The 19,231-nt window shown below is 36.8% G+C and overlaps 1 protein-coding gene and 1 long non-coding RNA gene across 13 annotated transcripts in view; one reads left to right on the top strand and one right to left on the bottom strand.

Annotated features, from left to right (window-relative positions):
* The window catches only part of ZBTB38 (zinc finger and BTB domain containing 38), a 59,967-nt gene that overhangs the window by 33,393 nt on the left and 7,343 nt on the right, over positions 1-19,231 (top strand). The window contains exons 1-4 of one of the 11 annotated variants that reach the window (XM_054834735.1): positions 604-738; positions 1,571-1,636; positions 2,400-2,535; positions 7,035-7,148. Coding sequence is in view for 1 of the 11 variants with exons in the window: in XM_054834732.1 (XP_054690707.1) it covers positions 16,258-16,263 (6 nt within the window). In the remaining 10 variants the exon portion in view is untranslated. Of the gene's footprint in view, positions 1-603; positions 739-1,570; positions 1,637-2,196; positions 2,536-4,855; positions 4,940-7,034; positions 7,149-14,541; positions 14,683-16,146; positions 16,264-19,231 lie in introns of those variants that run through there. The other 10 variants (XM_054834733.1, XM_054834734.1, XM_054834737.1 and 7 more) reach the window with 10 other exon arrangements.
* LOC129209787 (uncharacterized) lies at positions 733-14,949 on the bottom strand. Of its 2 annotated transcripts, XR_008578207.1 has the most exons (4): positions 14,818-14,949; positions 14,447-14,631; positions 2,091-2,266; positions 733-1,164 (listed from the first exon to the last, which is right to left on the bottom strand). It is a non-coding gene; the product is annotated as an uncharacterized LOC129209787 (long non-coding RNA). The 2 variants fall into 2 exon arrangements; XR_008578206.1 differs by lacking the exons at positions 733-1,164; positions 2,091-2,266 and having other exon boundaries at positions 12,214-14,631.

Here is a 19,231-nt window from a genome sequence, read left to right on the forward strand (position 1 = left end):
CAGAGCTAGCATATTAATCTTCACAATTCTGTTCATGTGTTGGGTATCAGCTTGTGGTAGTTGCGGGCAGAGAGATAGGAAGCTGTGAGAAGTCACTGAAATAGTGTGTGTGGGATTCTGCTCTCTAAACAGGTAGATCCTACAGTTTGCTTTACCTCATCTGATGGTTTAGCCTTCTGGGAAGGTAATTCAGGTGATAGTAAACTGCGGTATGGTTCTCTCATTCTCCCTTTGGCAACACGGTGACAATGAAAATAAAAGCAGTTTTGCTTACTAGGCATTTACAAAAAAAAAAATTGAGATTAGCAGTTTTTAATGCTGCTTTCTCTGTATATTTTTCATTATATATGCAAAATATTTTTTTGTATCTTGAAATTTTCCAGAAAATAAGCCTTTTTTAACACTTATAAAAATCTAATTCCCACAATTACTCTTGCAGCCTCTGCAGAGGGTGATACCAATTTAACGTATGCAGCTGAACAATGTGCACGCTATTAATCTCGGAAGGTAACAGAAAGATACTACATAGGTGATGTGAAATTTTTAATTATTATTATTATTTTTGCAGCTGTGGTTTAATATTTCAAAATTATTTTTTTCTTAAAGACGACAGCACTTTAGTATCTGCATTGACCTCCATGATGTCAGAATGTCATTGTGCAACCGTAGCTAAGAAAAGCCTCCGAGAGAAAAAAAAAGAGCTTTGCATCTTCCAATAACATGAGATGTGCATATACAGTACGTAGCATTTCGGAATTCATACTGTGGTAGTGAGTTGTTGCTTTCAGTTTGATTAGACAATCATTGTTTCGTTTTCCTTGCTTTGACAGTGAGTATGCTTGTACGCTGCTTAAGTCTTCTTAGTGCTATCTAGGTCAGTATACTTAGGATGATAGCTTTTATGTTCTGTAAGTATGATAGATACCGTGCCTGACAGAGATCAGCACCAAATTTTCTTTTATTTATTATATCTGAGGATAGAAAAATATTTTATAATTAATTAGAATTGTATACCACATAGCATCTACCATTTCTGCATTGCAGATATATTTAGCTCTAACACTGCTTGTGGTTAACAGGGTGTAGCGTAGACACAGACAGCTGATCATGCAGTCAGACCCTGTGCTCGTGTGGTTTGTCAATACTGCTCAGGATTTTGATGGACTGTAAAAGAGAGAAAACAGAAAGGAAAGAAAAAATGTTTTATTTGTTTGAGCATTAGTTATGCTATTTTTGCTGTTGTTGTCTTTTTATTTTATTTTTTAATTCTGAGACTTAAAAATTAGGAAAGCAGAGCAAATGCATCCAGGATTTAATACGTGCAACGTGAAATCTTTCTGCATCGAGAGGATGTTACTGTAGTCAATCCAGCATTTCTCCAATAAGCAAGAAGATTGTTTTGTTTTCCTCGGCAGGCGGACTCAGCCATTGCACAGGCAGATTTTGATAAGAGTTTGAAATGCTTACTACTGTATCACTGTAGAATTTGGAGTTTGCTAGCAGTGTTAGTGACTGGAGCTCATCTTGCATCACCAGTTGATGACAATTTTCTTTGTTCCCTCCCACCCAGTTGAACCAAGACTCTGTAGCTGATACGCAATGTCACTTACAACATTAATCAGATACTGCATTTAAGGTGAGCTGTCCCTTGCCTCCTCCCTTACCAGAGCTGTGCTGCAGTATGTATCTTACTCCTGCAAGCCTAAAATGGCAGGCAGGATTAACGTTGCTTGTGCTGTGTGCATGCTGTGTATTGAATTCATTATACTGTGCCTAGTATCTCAAATGTGAGTATGTAAATGGTCTGTGTGCCATGTCATGCAGTAGTGAAGACTGGTTTGTGCTTCATTACAGGCTTAGATGTTTGAGTATCACCTTAAGAATTCTTTTTTTCATTTGCAATGTGGTGAGTTGTTAGCTTGTCATCACATTCAAACTACATTATTAGCCCTTGGAAAGGAGGAAAAAAAAAAGCAAACTGTGCTTCCAGATGGTGTCACCCTTTTTCTTCTTGCGTTTACTGTAGTTTAAATAATGTATATTGTATTGTTAATTAATGTGAATATCGAATTAAAGCACTTGAAACTTACATATTTATTATGCAGGTAGGAGGCACGTCGAATCTATTTTTAACTCTTACGCAGTCCACGTTGTGCAATGGGCTTTGGTTGTCGAGTTTATATTTTCAGCTGTGATATCAATAGGCTGATTTTCAGTAAATGTGACAAGTGGCCTTTGCAGTGGTCAGCTTCAAGCTTTGAGCCCTCTGAGGAGGAGAAAAAAAAAAACCCAACCTGGTGTTGCAGTTTCGGAAAACCTTGGATGAGGACATTTTTTTTTTCCCCACTCCTGCTTTCCCTATTGATAAACTCGTTTCTCCTGATCACGGTCTATTCAAGCTGCTTCCCATCTGATTTTTGCAACTGCTTCTAAAAAATTATCAAGACGACCAAGAACAGAACTTCTCTCCATCGCTTTACATAAAAATGGCTGGGTGCATTGCCATGCTAACACTGCACTAAGTGGTACACGCAGGTAGGTTGAGATTTGCATGTTTTACTGATTTCTTGGTCAGTGTTGCAAGAACATGAAATGGGCTTTGGAATGTAGCTTTCAGTTAAAAAAGATATTAAACTGTTAATTAAAACAACCTAATATTAAATTGTTGGCTTCACATATTGGCATGACAATTGTTCTTATCTGTTTTTAAAAAAATCTATTGTGAAACTAGAGCAATCATGTCTGTTAAAATAATCATATGTACTAAGGGCGTGGCAACGCTTATGCAACAAAAGAATTTTTGAAAACCCTATTGATTCAATTACATTTTAAAGCTGACTATAAGCATTACTAAGCTTGCAGTTAAAATGCAAAAATAAAAACTGAGGTAGATAAGAAAAATAAAAAATATTTAAATTCTGTCGTAAGCGGTTTTGTGTTTTGTGCGAAATCTTAAATAAAGATTAATATGCTTTACTGCTTATATTTTCAGTATTAGCTACAAACATAAACCTGCAGTATTTCTTTTTATTTTAAGGTAGAAGGACTTTAAAGAGAGAGATTGATATAGATGGCCCTGTCAGCTTAAACTGAGTATCAGTTCACTGAAGTGTGTGTTACTTCACACAAAAAAGGTTATGAAATAAAAACTTAACAGCCTTAGGTACAAAAACCTGAATTTGAGCATTAAGGATAAAAAGAATTATGAGCATTGTATTACTTACACCAACTTTTGTAATATATTTGTTTCAGATTAATACTGGGCCAGAACCAGTTTCCTTGGCAACCAAATCCTTTTAAAAGGTGCAATAGTCGAGATGTAGAAAGATGTTATTCTCTTTAATAGCAATATCACAATGCAAATGGAAATTTTACAGTTGTTTCCTTTCGGTTCTAAATGAGAATCTGATCTCATTTTATGTTTCCATGCGGCTATCATTTCTTAAACGATGCCATGTTTATAAAGCTGTACACAACAAAAACCTGTTTTATTCCTGTTTTGCATTGACTGTTTATTTCCAGAAATGTACCTCGGGGGTTTTTTTTGTTGGTTTTTTTTTAATTTAGCCTAGTCTTGCATGTAGGTCAAGATTTATGCTGTGTGTATATACGGAGTGATAGTTTCATTATCACAAGTATAAAAGTATCACTAAAATATTTAGCAGCTAAGAAACGTAGAGAATCAGAAGTATGTTTAAACCTTCTTTCACCTTTGCTGAATTCAGCCACAGTAATGCTAATAAACCTTTCTTTAAATAGTGGACCCATTCTGAAGTTCAGGTAAAGAACTGTGTTTAAGCATAATGGAGAAAACAACTTCTGTTGGAGCTTAAACAAGCCTTTATAGAACAAGCTCACTTGTGGTCTGCGGTAATTTGCAGACCTTATAGATTTTGCAAAATTTAAGTATTATAATTCCTTAGTTCTATTTTTAGCTAGTGTTTTTAGCAGTATCAGTAAAGTTAAATCTTATGTGTGCCACAGGTAATTGCTTATAAAGAATCAGATGTTACTAAACATCTCCCCTGAGCTTATAACGTAGTGTATCTCCTTTGTACATCACTTGAGAAATTCTCACGACTGCAATGAGACTTTTGCAGCAGGGTAGCCATTTTCCTTTCATGTCCTTGACTTTAAAATGACTAAGTATATTTTGTGTGGATGAGGACCCAATACTGAAAATGAATGCAGAGGAGGTATTTAGAAGCACAGCCAATTATCAGTAATAGCCCTGACAATGTCAGTAATATCAAACTAATTCTCATTTATTTCTAAATATATCACTTCAGTGCGTTCCAAATAAACAGAGTATAACTGTTCAGGAATATGACTTGTCATCTGTCTTGATAGGCCAATGCTTAAGAATGATAATAAAACCATTTGATTCATAATTATGAGATTAGTTTGAAGCAGCGCGATATTCCCCTGTTCCACCTAAAGAAGCAGAACTGAAAACCTAATAAACAGCATCTCTCAAGTGACATATCAAAGTTTGCATTTTTTTGTAAATTGTTTTATCTCCAGTAGCTTGCTTCTGCTGATTATTTTCCTGTCTGAAATGTTAATATGGAGTGCGCCATTACATGTGGTTATCAAAATTGCATTTCTTTGTTTATTTCTTGTGTGGTTATTTTTAAAGGAAGTTGCTGAGCAAACGCTAAATAGAAGCAATCTATTTATTGCTGCTGATATTTATCTTTAGAAAAGATGGGGCACTTAGCAATAAACTGTCTTTATTATGTATTTGTGTTCAAACATACCCACTCAAGGCATTTTTAAAAAGTGTAGCTCCGTTACATGAGCATGCTTCGCTATGGTTGTTTTAAATCCATTTGCAAATTTGCTCTTTTGTTAGGGGGTGCAAGTCCTCTTGTAATTAATATGACTGAACTCAAGTGCTTTCATGAGTCTGGAAAAACTCATTGGCAGCCTGTGAACGGTAATTTCTTCCAGCTAAAGAAACTGATGTATTTATTAAGGAGGAGTCTAGTAATTAGCAAGCTGTTTCCAGTTTGACTGTTATACGTGGGTTGCTGTATGTAGTTACATCTAGCTAATGCAGAGTGTCAGAATGTTATAGCCATAAGAAATCTTGTGTAAACTTCATCCATTTTATTCTCTTTGGCTGAGGGGGCTAAGCGGGGCACGCAGGAGCAGGTGCGGTTTTTCACACCTCCAGCACAGCCTGCAAATGTTATTGCTGGGGGGGCTTGGGGTGGTTTTGGGGGTTTTTTCCAGTTTTATCATAGAAGTCTAATTGTTGATACCGAGTCCTCCTTTTATAATTGAAATGTGTTCTTCTATCCATGCAAATTCCATTTCTGCCTAACAGAAAATCTATGCAAAGCATGAGTAAAAATGGAATCAAACTAAAAATCATTCACTCAGACACTATCCTATTTGTTTTTCAATGACCCTTCTGATTAAGGTTATCCTGCCTCTAAACTTCATTTTGATTTCAAACTGCAGGTGTCTCAGTGTGAAACTCTCTCTGTTCAGATAATATTTGTCAGACTATTAGATTCTGGTAGTAATGAACAGGTACCAATTAGCCCTTTTGGGGCATCTAGCATCCCTTGTACTTTATCATGTGAATTGCTTTATGATGTTTTAAAAGGGCTTTATTATGTGTAATATTACATTTGAATTCTCGTATTACCAAATTTGGGAATTCTTAAGCTTTGATATGATCTCTTACTGCTGGATTCCTCCAAATGTGATGTTTAAGCTTCCCATTCACTGTAATATTTCACAGTCATTTGTGAATATGACTTATTGGTAATTGAAGTAATAATAGCTTAATGCAATTTTCTTTCATTCTGGCCTTTGTTACAGACAGATGTGAGCTATGGAATACTTATTCAAATCAAGATATACTAAAAATGTACTCAGCTAAACCAACAAAAGAAATTAGCTCACCTTCTTACCTTTTAAAGTCCAAGTAATGGATCCTGTATAATGTTGTTTATAAAAGTATATGGTATATTTGTAAATGGAAGATGGATCTATGTATTCTTAATTGCTGCTATATAAATGCCTACCAGCTGAGTCATAAGGCCCTATTTGTAAGATTTTGCAGTTGCTCTATGGAACAATTTCATTTTGTTTAGTATCTTTGAAACAAAGCCCTGTTCTGAATAATTTTTACACTGTTACATGATAACCTTATTAGGATGTTTGATATATAATAACATGAAATCAGGATGTTTGACAACGATGAATAATCATTTAAGCAGAGACATACAGGAAGTGCATTCCAGAGAAAAGAGTTGCCTAGAAATGTCATTATCACAGATATTGTGATGATATCTGTGACAAGAGACCAAAAGAGAAGTGGTAGAATGGAAAGAGGAGAAAGAAAAGGCCTTTTGAAAGACTGCAGAAAAAACCAAAACCCCCCAAACATAGAGGCTTTTAAGATAAAGGATAACTTGTAATTAGTTTCAGCAGTTTAAATGGAGACAAGGGAGTTGACTAGCAACGATGATTGTTTCTCCCTGTACCATGATTTGTTTTCTAAACTGGCAAACTGTGAAGCTAATCTTAAAATACACTTGTTTTCCACTGACTTCACCTCGTGAAACTCAGGACCAGACTAACTGAGGAAGCTGTGAAGCCTCCATTATTTGATGTCTTATTCGGTAAATGTGTGAGGAATAATTTGGAAATAGTTGAGATGGGGGAAGGGAAGCAGAACCAAGGATTGTTTTTAGTCTAATTTTTCCAGTGACCCAATGAAAAACTATTTTAAACATGAAAACATCCTTACACTTCTGTCTAGAACATATTATGAAACATTATGTCCAGTTTGCACTACACAGGTTAAACCATAGTAAAACAATGCAGGCAGAAGGAGTATTCACAATACGTTGGTTAACGGTACTGTTTTATTGCTGGTGTGTTGTAAGCCTCCCAGATGTAGATTTGGAGTCCTACAGCACTCCAGGGAAAATTCTGATGAATTACACAATGTATCTGGAAATTAGTACTTGTCTAATAATTTAGTCATTAAATTTGGATTTTCCCCTTTGCAGGCTGATACACGGTAGCCACAGAGTTCACAAAATTACTGAGATGGTTTTGCCGAAAATACCTGTTGATACCACTTTTAAAAGACTCTAACAGAAGAACAGCCTGATTTTAAGTGGGTAAGTTTATGGGGTGATTACAGTAGGCTGAAATCTCTTTAAAACTCACATAGAAATAGTGCTAAAATATTTAACACTTTAAAACCACTGCATTACACGATTATTTTTTTTTTCATAGTTCTACCTTTTTTTTTTAATCATTTAAGAGTTGTTCTTGCTATCGTACCGCATTGCTCTATTCTCATGTCAATATTGTTGGATTTTTCCAGCTCCTGCTGGATTTTTATTGCTATAGAAGTTGGGCAAACAAAATCAGGCAGAATAGATCTTTGAAACAGGTTGTTAGAGCCTCCAGTGATCTGTACAAACCAAACATATTGGCAGGCAAGCAAAGCTCCTGAGCTTGCCAGAATGTTAACTCAGGATCCCAGTCACTAATGTTCATTACAAATCCGTGCCATACAATAAAGGTAGAGGAACTCTCTTAGTGCCAATGCCCATTTCTAATATTGTTGTTTTGGTCAAGCTGTATATAGTTGATCTAATCTCTACCTTTATACATGACCGTAATCAGGCATAGTAAAACACTTCTTGAATCATGAGCAGCAAAGAGCACTTTGTAAATTCAAGTATAATATTGTGATAAATAATCAGGATATTTCAATATAAGAGTTTCACATTTTGCATGGCTTTTTCAAATATTAGCAGTTTCCTTTCTTCTTACTGTGAATTTCCAATAATCATCTTGGTTAAAATAAATATGTCTGGTATCTGTACTTTAGATTTGAGGCATGTATGTATCAAATGAAAGAATTGGTGAAATCCTGATTAATTAATTTTGAATGTGGTTCTATGTATCATAGAGTATAATTTGCATTATAGAAAGGGAGTAGTTTCATTGATATCAGTGGCACTGTTTGCACAAATTTATTCAGGAAACAGTTTGCATCATAGTCGTTAATGCTGTGATATCTCTAAGTAGAAATAAGTAATTGAGGCTACCAGGCAGAATATAAGGCAAGGAACCAAATTTAAAACAAACCAAACAAACAACCCCCACTCTCCAATTCCTAGAATATCTCAAAATGTTTTCTGTATTTAAGTTTATTTTTAATACACAATGTTGTATGACATAGAAAATGGTAATGTATTTTCAGAGACAGTTAAGATGGCATCGGTGGTTTCAAATAATCAGCGAAACATTAAAATTAGATAAATTCAAGTTACTTGGGCTTACAGAAGCAATGGGCTACAAAATCTAAGTTGTACCTATTTTAAGTAAATTATCATAGAACACTTGCTCAGTATATTTTAGGTAGAATACTGGGCCATAACCTGTTTCCTTGGCAACCACATACGAATAAAAGGTACATTAGCAAAGCTGCAGATGTGTGTCAGTGAATGCTTATTAAGCAGCCCAATGCATTTACATACCATGTGCTCACAATAATACATGCATCTTGAAAATCACCATATAAAAAGATTTCTGGGCATGGCCCACTGTGGATGCTTAATACTCGGAGGTTTTAACCTAAACCCCTCATGTTTTCAATAGAAATATCTCTTGTGATTTTTTTCATTGCGCTTTAAATTGGACTTGCAATAACTGGACAAAATTGGCATGGTGGGCTTGGTCTGCAAATTGAAGCCTTTCTCCAAGATTCTGAATACTTATAGTGCTGCTTCAAGATAACAAAATATGGGTGGAAATGAAGGTTTACAGTGTTTTTCAGAAATGCTCAGGTCTTTGGAATTTGAATCTTGTACCTGCATTCAGAAGCAAGCATGATTATACTGTTTTACACAGTGACACACTAAAGCCACTAAATAAAAATTAAACTGGTTTTGCTTGTAGCACTCTCATTCTATCCAAAGTATCCAGGCAAAGAGATATGACCAAGTGTTATCTTCTAACAGTCAACAACAGGAAAAGGCGGGGGGGGGGGGCGGGGGGTGTGGCACAGAGAAAAAGCTGTAGAAGTCATCAAAATGGCAGTTGTTCACGGACTTTCAGAATAAGACTTGGATGTAGCATTTAGGCAGTACTCATGCTTTCTGCGCAAGTGTTTTTATAGTACTATTTTGTTTTATATTCCTGGATTTAAAATAAGTTCAGATATATAAGATCAGTTTTGACAGATTTGTTTACTGACTTCAGCAAGTTTATGTAAAGGTTATTTTTGGCTTTTCTTCTTAAAGTATTCATTTCTATATAAAATGAAAGGTGTATACAACCTTTCAGGTTAATTATGTTTTCCCAAGATGATGTATCTTTAAGAAATGTCTAAAATGCTAATCATTAAAAAGACAGGAAAAATGGGAATGTGACAATCCTGAACTTAAATGCAGTTGGTATAGTCTGAGAAGCCATTTATGTGACCAGTAGCCTAATTAAAATCCCCTTGAAATCAATGAAAAGATTCCCACTGACTTTTTTGGAGTGTGCAATAAGAGAGAAGGCTTCATACATAACAGTGAGATGTAGCAAATAAAGATTATCCTGACAATGTTAACCATTTCCATAACTCTCAACAGTCAAGTGTACCAGAATCTAGTATTAATTCCAGATAGTTTGAACACTGTCACATGAATCTTTTCACGATCCTGAACCGTAAGCAATGTTGTTATATACCATCATGTGCTACAATACTATTAAGGCTTTGGAGCACGTAAGAGTTCAGGAAATTATCAGGGAGATGCAAGTCAACAGTTTTTTTTCTTTTTATTATTTGTTGCTCTCCATTTGAGCTGAGCTTACTGTCAGGCCAGGATTTGTGCATAGGGCAATTCACATTGGTGGCAGAGCATGCAGCACAAACCAGAGCTGGAGCCATCAACATTTTCTTCTTACGCCACCTGCTACCAGCTTTTGCTACAGTCTTCCTCCGTTGTTTAAGCAGAGGCCCTGCTACAGCTTTGAGGTTGGAAATGTGCAGCAGGATGGAAGAGGAGGAGTAGGAGTTGAGCTGGGCCTCTTAGGTCAGCACAAAATGGAGCCAAAGAATATTTAAGAGCATACAGCTGAAGTTATTTTGTGTCAAATAAGTTGTCACAATAAATGGCCATGCTAAAGTGATGGTTCAGAGTAATAGCCATCACTTGTGCGTTGCTTTTGGTGTGCTAAAGTTTACTAATATAACAGCAAAAACGTAAAAATATTTTTTAATGTTTTAAGGAATATTGGAGATCAGTGGTGGATGGTTAACAGCTTGAAGACCAATTCTAGCTTTCAAAATGGCTGTGTCCAGCCATCTAGCAGACCCACTACATCAGGTATTTCCAGGGGAAGGGACTTAGCTCTATTTTCAGTCTAGCATGATTTGCCTCATCAGCTGTAGTGAAGGGCGAGACTGGCTGCATTGTCCTGGCCCCCAGCACACCTGACTGAAAGTAACAGTGGCCCCTGAGCACCGACTTGGTGCTGCTCTTGTGGATGTTGGTTCAGATATTCAAAGGATGTTTCCTCTGAAAATTGGAAAATGAGAGGCTGGGCTCGACTACTTTTATGTTGTCTTTCTGATAACTGAATGGGCAAGATACCACATAGTAATTGTCCAAAATGAACAAAAAATAAATGTTTAATTTGCTACTTTTGTTTAAAGCTATTCAAATACATAAATTACTACATTTTACAACAGTGAACAACAGAAAAACGTCTGTTGTTGTCACTCCCTGTAAACATAGCTTCAAGACTGCAATTGATCTATGCTAGCTAAGGACTGTGATAGGTCCCAGTAGTGTAGGAGGCCAGAAAGTGGCTTGTCAGCAGCACATAAAAAAATGAAATACTTAAATGGAAAATAATACTAAGATTGTTCAGAGATAGCAAGATGTAAAGTCAGCTAATTCTTAGTAGCAGCACAACATAAGCTTTTATGTTGTGCAAAAGAAGAATTTGGATTTATGTTAGTTATTGCTGTTGCTTCATTTTCTTTTTTTAGTCTGGTAGAGAGACAAAGGTATAGTTATACCTTTAAAAATTGCTTGTATGGGTGCTCTTTACCGTCAATGGGACTCAGATTAGGCCATGCCTAAATTGTAAGAAGGCAACATACCTTGGAGAAAGACTTTCTTTGGTGCATATGCACAGCTCATGCAGTTTGAGCATGAAATAAGTTCTGCCGGGCTCCTCTCCTCTCAACCAGACTTGGAGGAGCAGGCAGGTGCTGCAGGTCTCCATAACTGTGCTCCTTCTCCCTTCCTCTCCCTCCACTTGATGCTCAAGAAGAGCAGAAGGGTTACACAAAGGAACTCTTTCCCTTGCTCATGTAACAGGAGTGAAGCCGCTTTGGGCTGCTGGGTCCTTCTTGCACCCCACTTCTGAGTGAAGTGTTTTTCTGCCTGAGGGGTGAATACGAGCTCTATTTTCCTCCTCAGCAGCATCACTGGCTGCTTTGACCTCAGCAGTGAGAGCAAAGAATGACAGTCCATCCAAGCACTTTTCTCATGGATAGGCTGGCCTGCTCTAGGCACTGAGAAGAAAACCAGTCAAGCCCTGGTCAAAATCCTGTCACTCATAAGGAATTTGCAAGAGTTGGTAATGCTATATATGTTGTTTCCTGCTGTGGTTTAAGAACTGAAACTGCTTGATTAGAGAGGAACATTGGAAGATTTTTTTTTCCTAGGCAGTCTGAAATACTCTTAAGGAAAAAGACAACCACGTGCCATGAGTTGCAGAAGTGAGATTATCAGACTTCAGCAAGCATCCAAACGCCACCACTTCAGTAACCCTGGAACTGTTTTACTTTAAAATGTATAAAAGTTTGCTGACAATTTTCTCTATACCTTGCAATTTTACCGCAGAAGTAGTAATCCACTGCTAAACTGCCTGGACTACTATTTAAAAAGAACATAATATTTGTGTGATATCTAATGGGAATTGGTACACATACATTAGCAAGATGGCTATTTTTAAAAGATAATTTGTATTGTCATTTACACCCTGAAATCAGGACTGCAGATGCAGATAAATCTTGTCCAACTTCTCACAAGTATCAATGTAGTCCATTCACATAGGTCTGACTGCAGCACCGCTTCCTCCATTTTCTTTGCATGCAATTGGTTTTACATGAAACATTATGAGAATGTAAAATCTTGTGTGCAGCCAAGATGGCCTTAGAAACGATTTCTGACTTTGAAGAATATTTTTAATACACAAGGAGAGGATAGGACTGTGAATTCCAAATAGCTCAAATTATATATATATACACACACACACACATGGAAATTAGTACCTTCAATTACAGTACAGAAAAGGTGATTCTTTTTTTAGTGGATGAGCTGAAGTTGCTTTAAGAAAACACCCTATCAATTTAAAAAAAAAAAACCAAAACAAAACAAACAAAACCAAGTCAGTTTTCTCCAAATCTGTTATATTGTCTATAGATATAAAACTCCCAGAGCATCAGATGGTCAAATACAAGTAAATTAATGTCTCTACGATTTAGGGGGAATTTATAACCTAATCTTCCTTAAATTTGTTTCATGTAATCTAAAAAGATGCTTATATTTATTGTTGTTCAATAATGCATTTCTTTTAAAGGATTATAACAGGCTTAATTTAATCCATAGTATTGTATTGTTACTGACAACACATTTGTCACAAATACTTCTTAGGGCACTTGTGTCAGAAATCTTCATTAATACATATTAATATGTATATACGCACCTAAAACAATAACAAAGAAACAATAGTAAAGAAGCAATAGACAAAGTCCAAGATGAAAAGTAACCTACACCTGAGTGTGAAACTTTGCTTTTTGGTTACATAGGTTGGAATAAAAAAGAAGGTTGTGAAAGCTTTGGGACACACTTTACTTTTGCAATCAATACTGCCGTGGTGTTCAACTATTTGTTCCACCTCCCATACCTGATGGTAAACAACTACTGATAAGAACAGTTTGTCATGAGATGAAAGAAACCATTTTTTGGTAGCAGAGTCCTAAGCTAAAAAGATACTATTTATAAGAATTTCAGTGATCCTGAAGCAGTAATTAAGCTCTCCACAGAGACGTTCAGTATTTCTAAGATAATCTTTTAATGTGGATTGTGTAAATTAGTGAAAGAGGGATATACAGATCAGTTACTGAAATTATGACAATTTCCTCACAAGAACAAATTTCTTTCCCTATGTTTTAAACAACCAGGAAGGCATATGATAGTTCCAAGACAAAATGCTGGGAAAAAAAGACCTCCCCTCCTTACAATAGATTGTCTATCTTATGTTGATATTAAATTGTTTCCTCAGATGATGATAAGCAGCATTTATCATGAAGGGGCTCTAGCAAATCTCTAACTTCCAGGCCCATCAAGGGTGACAATGATGAAATACTTCACACTTCTGGATTCTTTTTTTGTCTAAAATGAATCAGTTCCTCCTGTTCAGTGCTTCTAACATAGGATAAAGATTTGGAAACAGAGTAACTGTCCAGTAAAACCTCATACACAATAGCTTGTAAAAAATAAACATAGGTTAGCCTTGGGCAAAATTAATATTCAAGCAAGTCTTAAGACAAAAGCAAATTGTCCATTTTTCTAACAATGTTTTTCACCTGTCTCAAAGACCAGTTTTTCTCTAAGCTTCATGATTCCAAGTACTTGGAAAACAGGTTCTGCTGACTATTTAAAGTGAAAGGCAGAGAGACTATATAGGAAGACTGTACCAAATATATTGGAGCTTCTGGCTAAATGAAAATCAAGCTACTTCCTTCTTTATCTCGGTAAGCATTTGTTAGTGCTTATAAAGCACTAGTAGTATTGTTGCACTAGTTTCCTGAGGTAGTAAATAATCGGAAGAAACCAAAATGAAAGAATAAGACTATACTGTTTAACATCCTCACGATAATGTATGAGTTTCAATATATACTTAAAAAAGATAATATAATCAGATAAGGAAAATAAATGTGACTGTACTTCAGTACAGTTCAGATATTTTCAAGGAAATATTTCATCTCTCCTTTTTGGTGGGAAGTTGCTATGCACAGAGCTAGGTTATCTCCATAAATGCTTGCTTTCTTCACTTGAGAAAAGCTTCAAAGGAGAATAAGGTAATCAAAACCCTTTGTTAGGTTTAAGAGGAATTCTAAACGATGCATGAATTCAAAACTGCATTGATGACCACGGAGCAAGGGGTTGGGTGTAGGGAACATTGGATTTCCTCATCTTTCTAAATTTACATAAACAACTTGGCCGATATGCTAAATATGCTAAATATCCCAGCTGGCTGTGTTAATTAAGCACCAAAGCATTTGCTGTAAAATAAACAGATGAAAAATAACGTAGCAGTTAGTAAACGAAGCAGGGAAGCCAGGGCGCTGGCACCAGCCTGGATTTCACAAGCCACAGGCAGATCTGATTACCAGGGATTATCAGAGCAAAATGGCGGCTGCGCCGTCCTGCCGCCGTCACCGGGCCCCGCGCTGCGGCGGGGCTGGCGGGCGCCACGGGCCACGCGCCGCCGGGAAGATGGCACCTGTCACGTCACCCCGCGCCCGAGCACCCAGCGCACCGTCCCGCTGAGCTGCTGCTTTCGTCTTCCTCCCTGCTAGAGAAAACCCCAAAGACATGGTTTTAATCGCCAGGTAGCTCAAAAACAGTGAGTTATTTTACATTCGAGCGTAAAATTGCGTAAGCGTTTCTGTTACTGCTAGGAAAAAAAAATCATATTGCAGGTTAATATGCATTGCTTCCTCGGCTAGAGATTTAATTTAGTCCAGAGTACAGTTATTACCCATAAACAGGAAGTGTCTTCAAGTTATCTGCAGCTGACGGGTTGCCAAATGTTTGATGTCTCAAGAGGCTCCGTTTTAAAACAGAGAAATATACTGACGTTAACGTGCCGCATCAGGAGCTTGTATTTTATGTAATTCGTGCAGGATTAAGAGACAATCGCGTTTGACCTGTGCAGTGGCATTTCCCATTTAATGTCGTTCTAACAGCCTTCATGTCGTATCTTGCTTTAGTAAGCAAAGGGGACGGGGCGGTTACTGCGCGCGTCCAGCTCCACCGTGTGGGCGACGGCTGCGAGGGAGCTGTGGGCACCGCGGGGCCGCCGCCTCCCCCCCGCTCCTCTCAGGGCCGCTGCCCCCTCACTAACGGGTTCAGGGCACAGGCAAAAGCGCGAAACCTTCTGATAGCAGAAACAACCGGACACGCAGCGGGAGATGTGTGGGATTTTGGGGTGGTTTTTTTAATTCTTTTTAGAGCCAGATCAGTTACAGTGTGCCCATAGAAACAGGAGTCGCTTTGGTTTTCAAAGCGAGAAACATAGCTTAACAAAAAGCACAAGCCTGCTCTGAGCACTGGTAAGGTTTTAAAGGCTGTTTTCCATGCGATGAGAAACGATCATAGAAAGTGTAAAGTAGGAAGTGAGAAAATGAGTTACGGATGCTAATAACAGGAAAGAAATACAACTCTGAAAGAATGGTTTATCTGGTGACTTCAGAGATGTGCGAACACTAACATAATGTTCCTAGGCTAAACTCCACACACCCCCAGCTATCTGAATTAAAAGTTAGAGGAAACAGTGCGAGGCTGAAAAAAATGATTTAAAGTCTAGAATGCTTATAAGGGTATAACATAATAGAAAAAGTGAGTATTTATAGTAATAGGGAAGGATGCGAGCAGCGAGAGTCTAAAAGAGAAAAAGTATAAATGTACTAGTAGAAATAATGTGTAGCTATGTGGACTGGAGCACTAAGCTACACACCGCTGCAAGCTGTTAAACATAATTAGACATCATTAAAACTTCCCTGCATGCCTGAGGTTGTAAGGAGACGGAAGGGACCCTGAGGGAGGCAGCCCTGCATAGCCATGCTGCCCAGGTGCAACTGGTGAAGTGATTCCATAAAAAACTGAGCTACTGTCATAAAAGTGATGGTTGGGCAGTAGGTTTCCAGGTGGGCAAGGATCAGGATAGTAGAGCTGGGGGGGGGATGTGGTGTGCATGTACTTGGTTTTGTTTGGATTTTGTTTTGTTTGTGATGCCTAGCCCTATTTCTGCTGTAGAACAAAATAATGCCCTTTAGGAGAGTTAGTTACAGATGAATGTTCCTTCTCAGTTGGGGAAACAGGCCGGAAACAAACCTGAGATAGCCTTCAAAGTACGTTAATAGAGTGGAATGAAACTGAACATAAGAAAACTATGGAGTGAACATGTTTCCGTAGTGTCATGTTGGTAAGTACCAGAAAAATTAGCTTCTTTAAAATCCCAGTGGAAATGCGTGGAATGAGAAAACAGAGGGAGGACTGTTATTACAGTTTGTTAGCACCTTGCTGTTTCTTACTTTGCCTGGGTACTAGCAATTGGCCCTAATGGTTTTTTTGTTGATGCCACTAGCTTGTCTTTCAAATTTAGGCAACCAAAGTGGAATAAAATAATTTCTTCTCATATGTAATGGGGTACGCTTGCCTGGCCGTGAATTTCAAAAGTTTAGCAAAAGTTGAAAGCAATATTCCCAGATTGCAACATTTCTCTTCGGTAGTAAAAAAAAAAATATGTTTGTTATATATGGTATTCATCGGCCAGAAAACCTTCTTTTGATCTGTTTGCTTCAAAGTAATAGTAATATAAAAATTAGCAGTAGCTTCTTCCCTCTGCAGTGTCCATGTAGAGCTAGCTGCTCTAATATTTATAATTAGCAGTGTCATCTGTGAGGCATAAGTAGTCAAATTTGTGTTTGGATGCATCTGTCTCTTTCCATTAACTTTTAATATTACTTATTGTCACTTACGACTGTTGTCCTGGGGTGGTATTCTGTTGATGTCAGAAAAGGTAACATTATAGTTGCATCCACCTACTGACCATTACATTTAAGTTTCAGCTGAATATTTAAATCTTATTTCTCAAAGTGATTCAACAACTTTTAATGACAGGTTCAGTTGGTTATTGTTTTCACAGAAAATCTGCAAATAGTCAGGTAACTCCCAATCACAAATTCTGCTGTTCAGAAGCTAAAGTTATCGATAGGTGCACCAAAGACTATTAAGTTATACTACAAAGGTTCTGTTCAGATTCCTAAGAAATTATTTATGTCTGGATTGAGAGTAAAAAGTATCAAAATAACACACATGTGCGTAAAAAAAGGATGGCTTAGTAGGCTAGAGAGTTATGTTGACCTTTAGTAGGTCAAATGGTATTTACATACGTTTTGGGCAACATTTATAAATAGTACTAGAATTTCTTCCATAATTCTTTAATAAAAAATCATACAGAAGAATAGTAACATTCCAAATGGACTTTACAGTGTTTAAATAGAAAATATTTAATAATACTACGTCTGAAAAGTTTGATCTCTGTGTATCTTTGTCTCAGTTGAGCTCCCTTGGAAACCGAAGAGCAGGTTTTCTATTTGCAGTATAAACTGCAAATGGAATGTAAAATATTCCTAAAATATTCCATTTATGTGTGTGCTAGGTAGAGCATTCGGATTTTTATAGCATTTCAGACACATTTTTCACAAATGCAAGAAGCAAGGCAAGTAAAATAAAAGGCAGTAGAGAATCATTACAGACATGAATAAATGGACTGTTTGGGGAATGCATAGGTTGAGACAGAGAAGCAAAAAGTGTTGCTTCTGAAACTCAATTCGCTGTGGAATTTTTCTGTATAACTTTCCAATGAGATGTATAGCAGACAGTTCATCACACAGCAAAAAATTGAATGTCCAAATAGGATAGTTTCAGTTATCTTTACACAAGGAATCTAGCTTGGTGATTTACTGGCATACCAAAATATCCAGGACTACAAAAACTGGCAATCTATGTACATGTAGGTAGAAACTGAAAATATTCACTTTTCTCCTTAGGAGGATAAATTTTGAAATAACAAGTTGAATAATAAGACTTCTAAAAACATTTGGGTTTGTAGGCCTTGCTTATAAATGCCTCTTAGTATGGAAGTACCAGTCTGATATATTTAGCAAACAGTATGTCAGATGATGTGTCTTTGAACTAAAACCAGCTGTCTCCAATAAAGAAACAGAAAAAACACAGGCAAGTTCCTATGGGGCAGTTCACTGGGAGGTAGAGTTGACATAATTTATTTCCTATACTCAGGAAATAACTCTATCAATAGCTCCTGTTGTGAAATGTTTTTGATGTCTGACAGTTGGTTTCTAATACCACATCACATGAGCAAGTCAGATGTAATCTCAGACATTGTCAATGAGAAAAAAGAATCAATTATGGGATAGTGGCTGCTTGCCTGAAGAAAAGTGTTCTTGTCAGTATTCTTTCTGTAGAAGACTTGATATGCTAGAAACCATCTACAATTATATATGGGTTTTCAGATACTGAACCAAAGCAGATAAGCATACCTAACTACTGTGAATTTCAGGTTATCATTCCAAATGAATAAATATATCTTATTTAAAGCCAAATAAGTGCAATAAACAAACACATGATAAATTATGATTTTAAGATTTAAAGGCACAAACCAATCCATCTAGATTTACAGTTGCTGTGAGCGATTAGGTAATCAAAATAATGTATGTCTACATTTCTATCACAGTTACGCTGATGAATTGATTTCTTGATATCTCTGGCATATATAAGCATTAGAGGTATTTTTTTGTGAAGCACAATTTTGATTTTTCTGAATTCTGTGCATTGAAAATTTTCAGCCATTAAGCTGTATTAGAAGTTTTGGCCATTTGCATAGACAATACCTTCCTGACAGAAACAGTGGCCATGCTGCAAGGTACAAATTTTACTTCCAAGCTTCATCCATAATGTACCAAATTATGATCTTTTTCATAGTACATTGTGTTTGTCTTCATGGTAAGGTTGTCATTGGTTTGGTTTTTTTATAATTTGATTTGCAGTTGGTGGATTTGTGATAAAGTGTCCAAAGTGTACCTAGATTACCTAGAGCAAGGGTGTACTTCCCATATTACTTACTTTGTGATAAAGACCCTATTTTCAAAAAAGGATTACTTCTGAATGGCTCGGGTGAGAGCCAATGTGTTCTAAGTGGCCATTGCTGTTTGCTTAGTGAATATGGGTCAAACCTTTATTTCACCGTTTGGATCAAACCCATCTTAATATATTGGCATTTTTAATGTAAACTATTTGAGGGCAAGGGTCATCATAAAAATCTTCAAGCTTAACTTTTAAGTTTGGAGCACTAGTTGGAATGTTTAGAA

The sequence above is a fragment of the Grus americana genome, chromosome 9 (assembly GCF_028858705.1).
Source record: "Grus americana isolate bGruAme1 chromosome 9, bGruAme1.mat, whole genome shotgun sequence".
In the NCBI taxonomy this organism is placed as follows: domain Eukaryota; kingdom Metazoa; phylum Chordata; class Aves; order Gruiformes; family Gruidae; genus Grus; species Grus americana.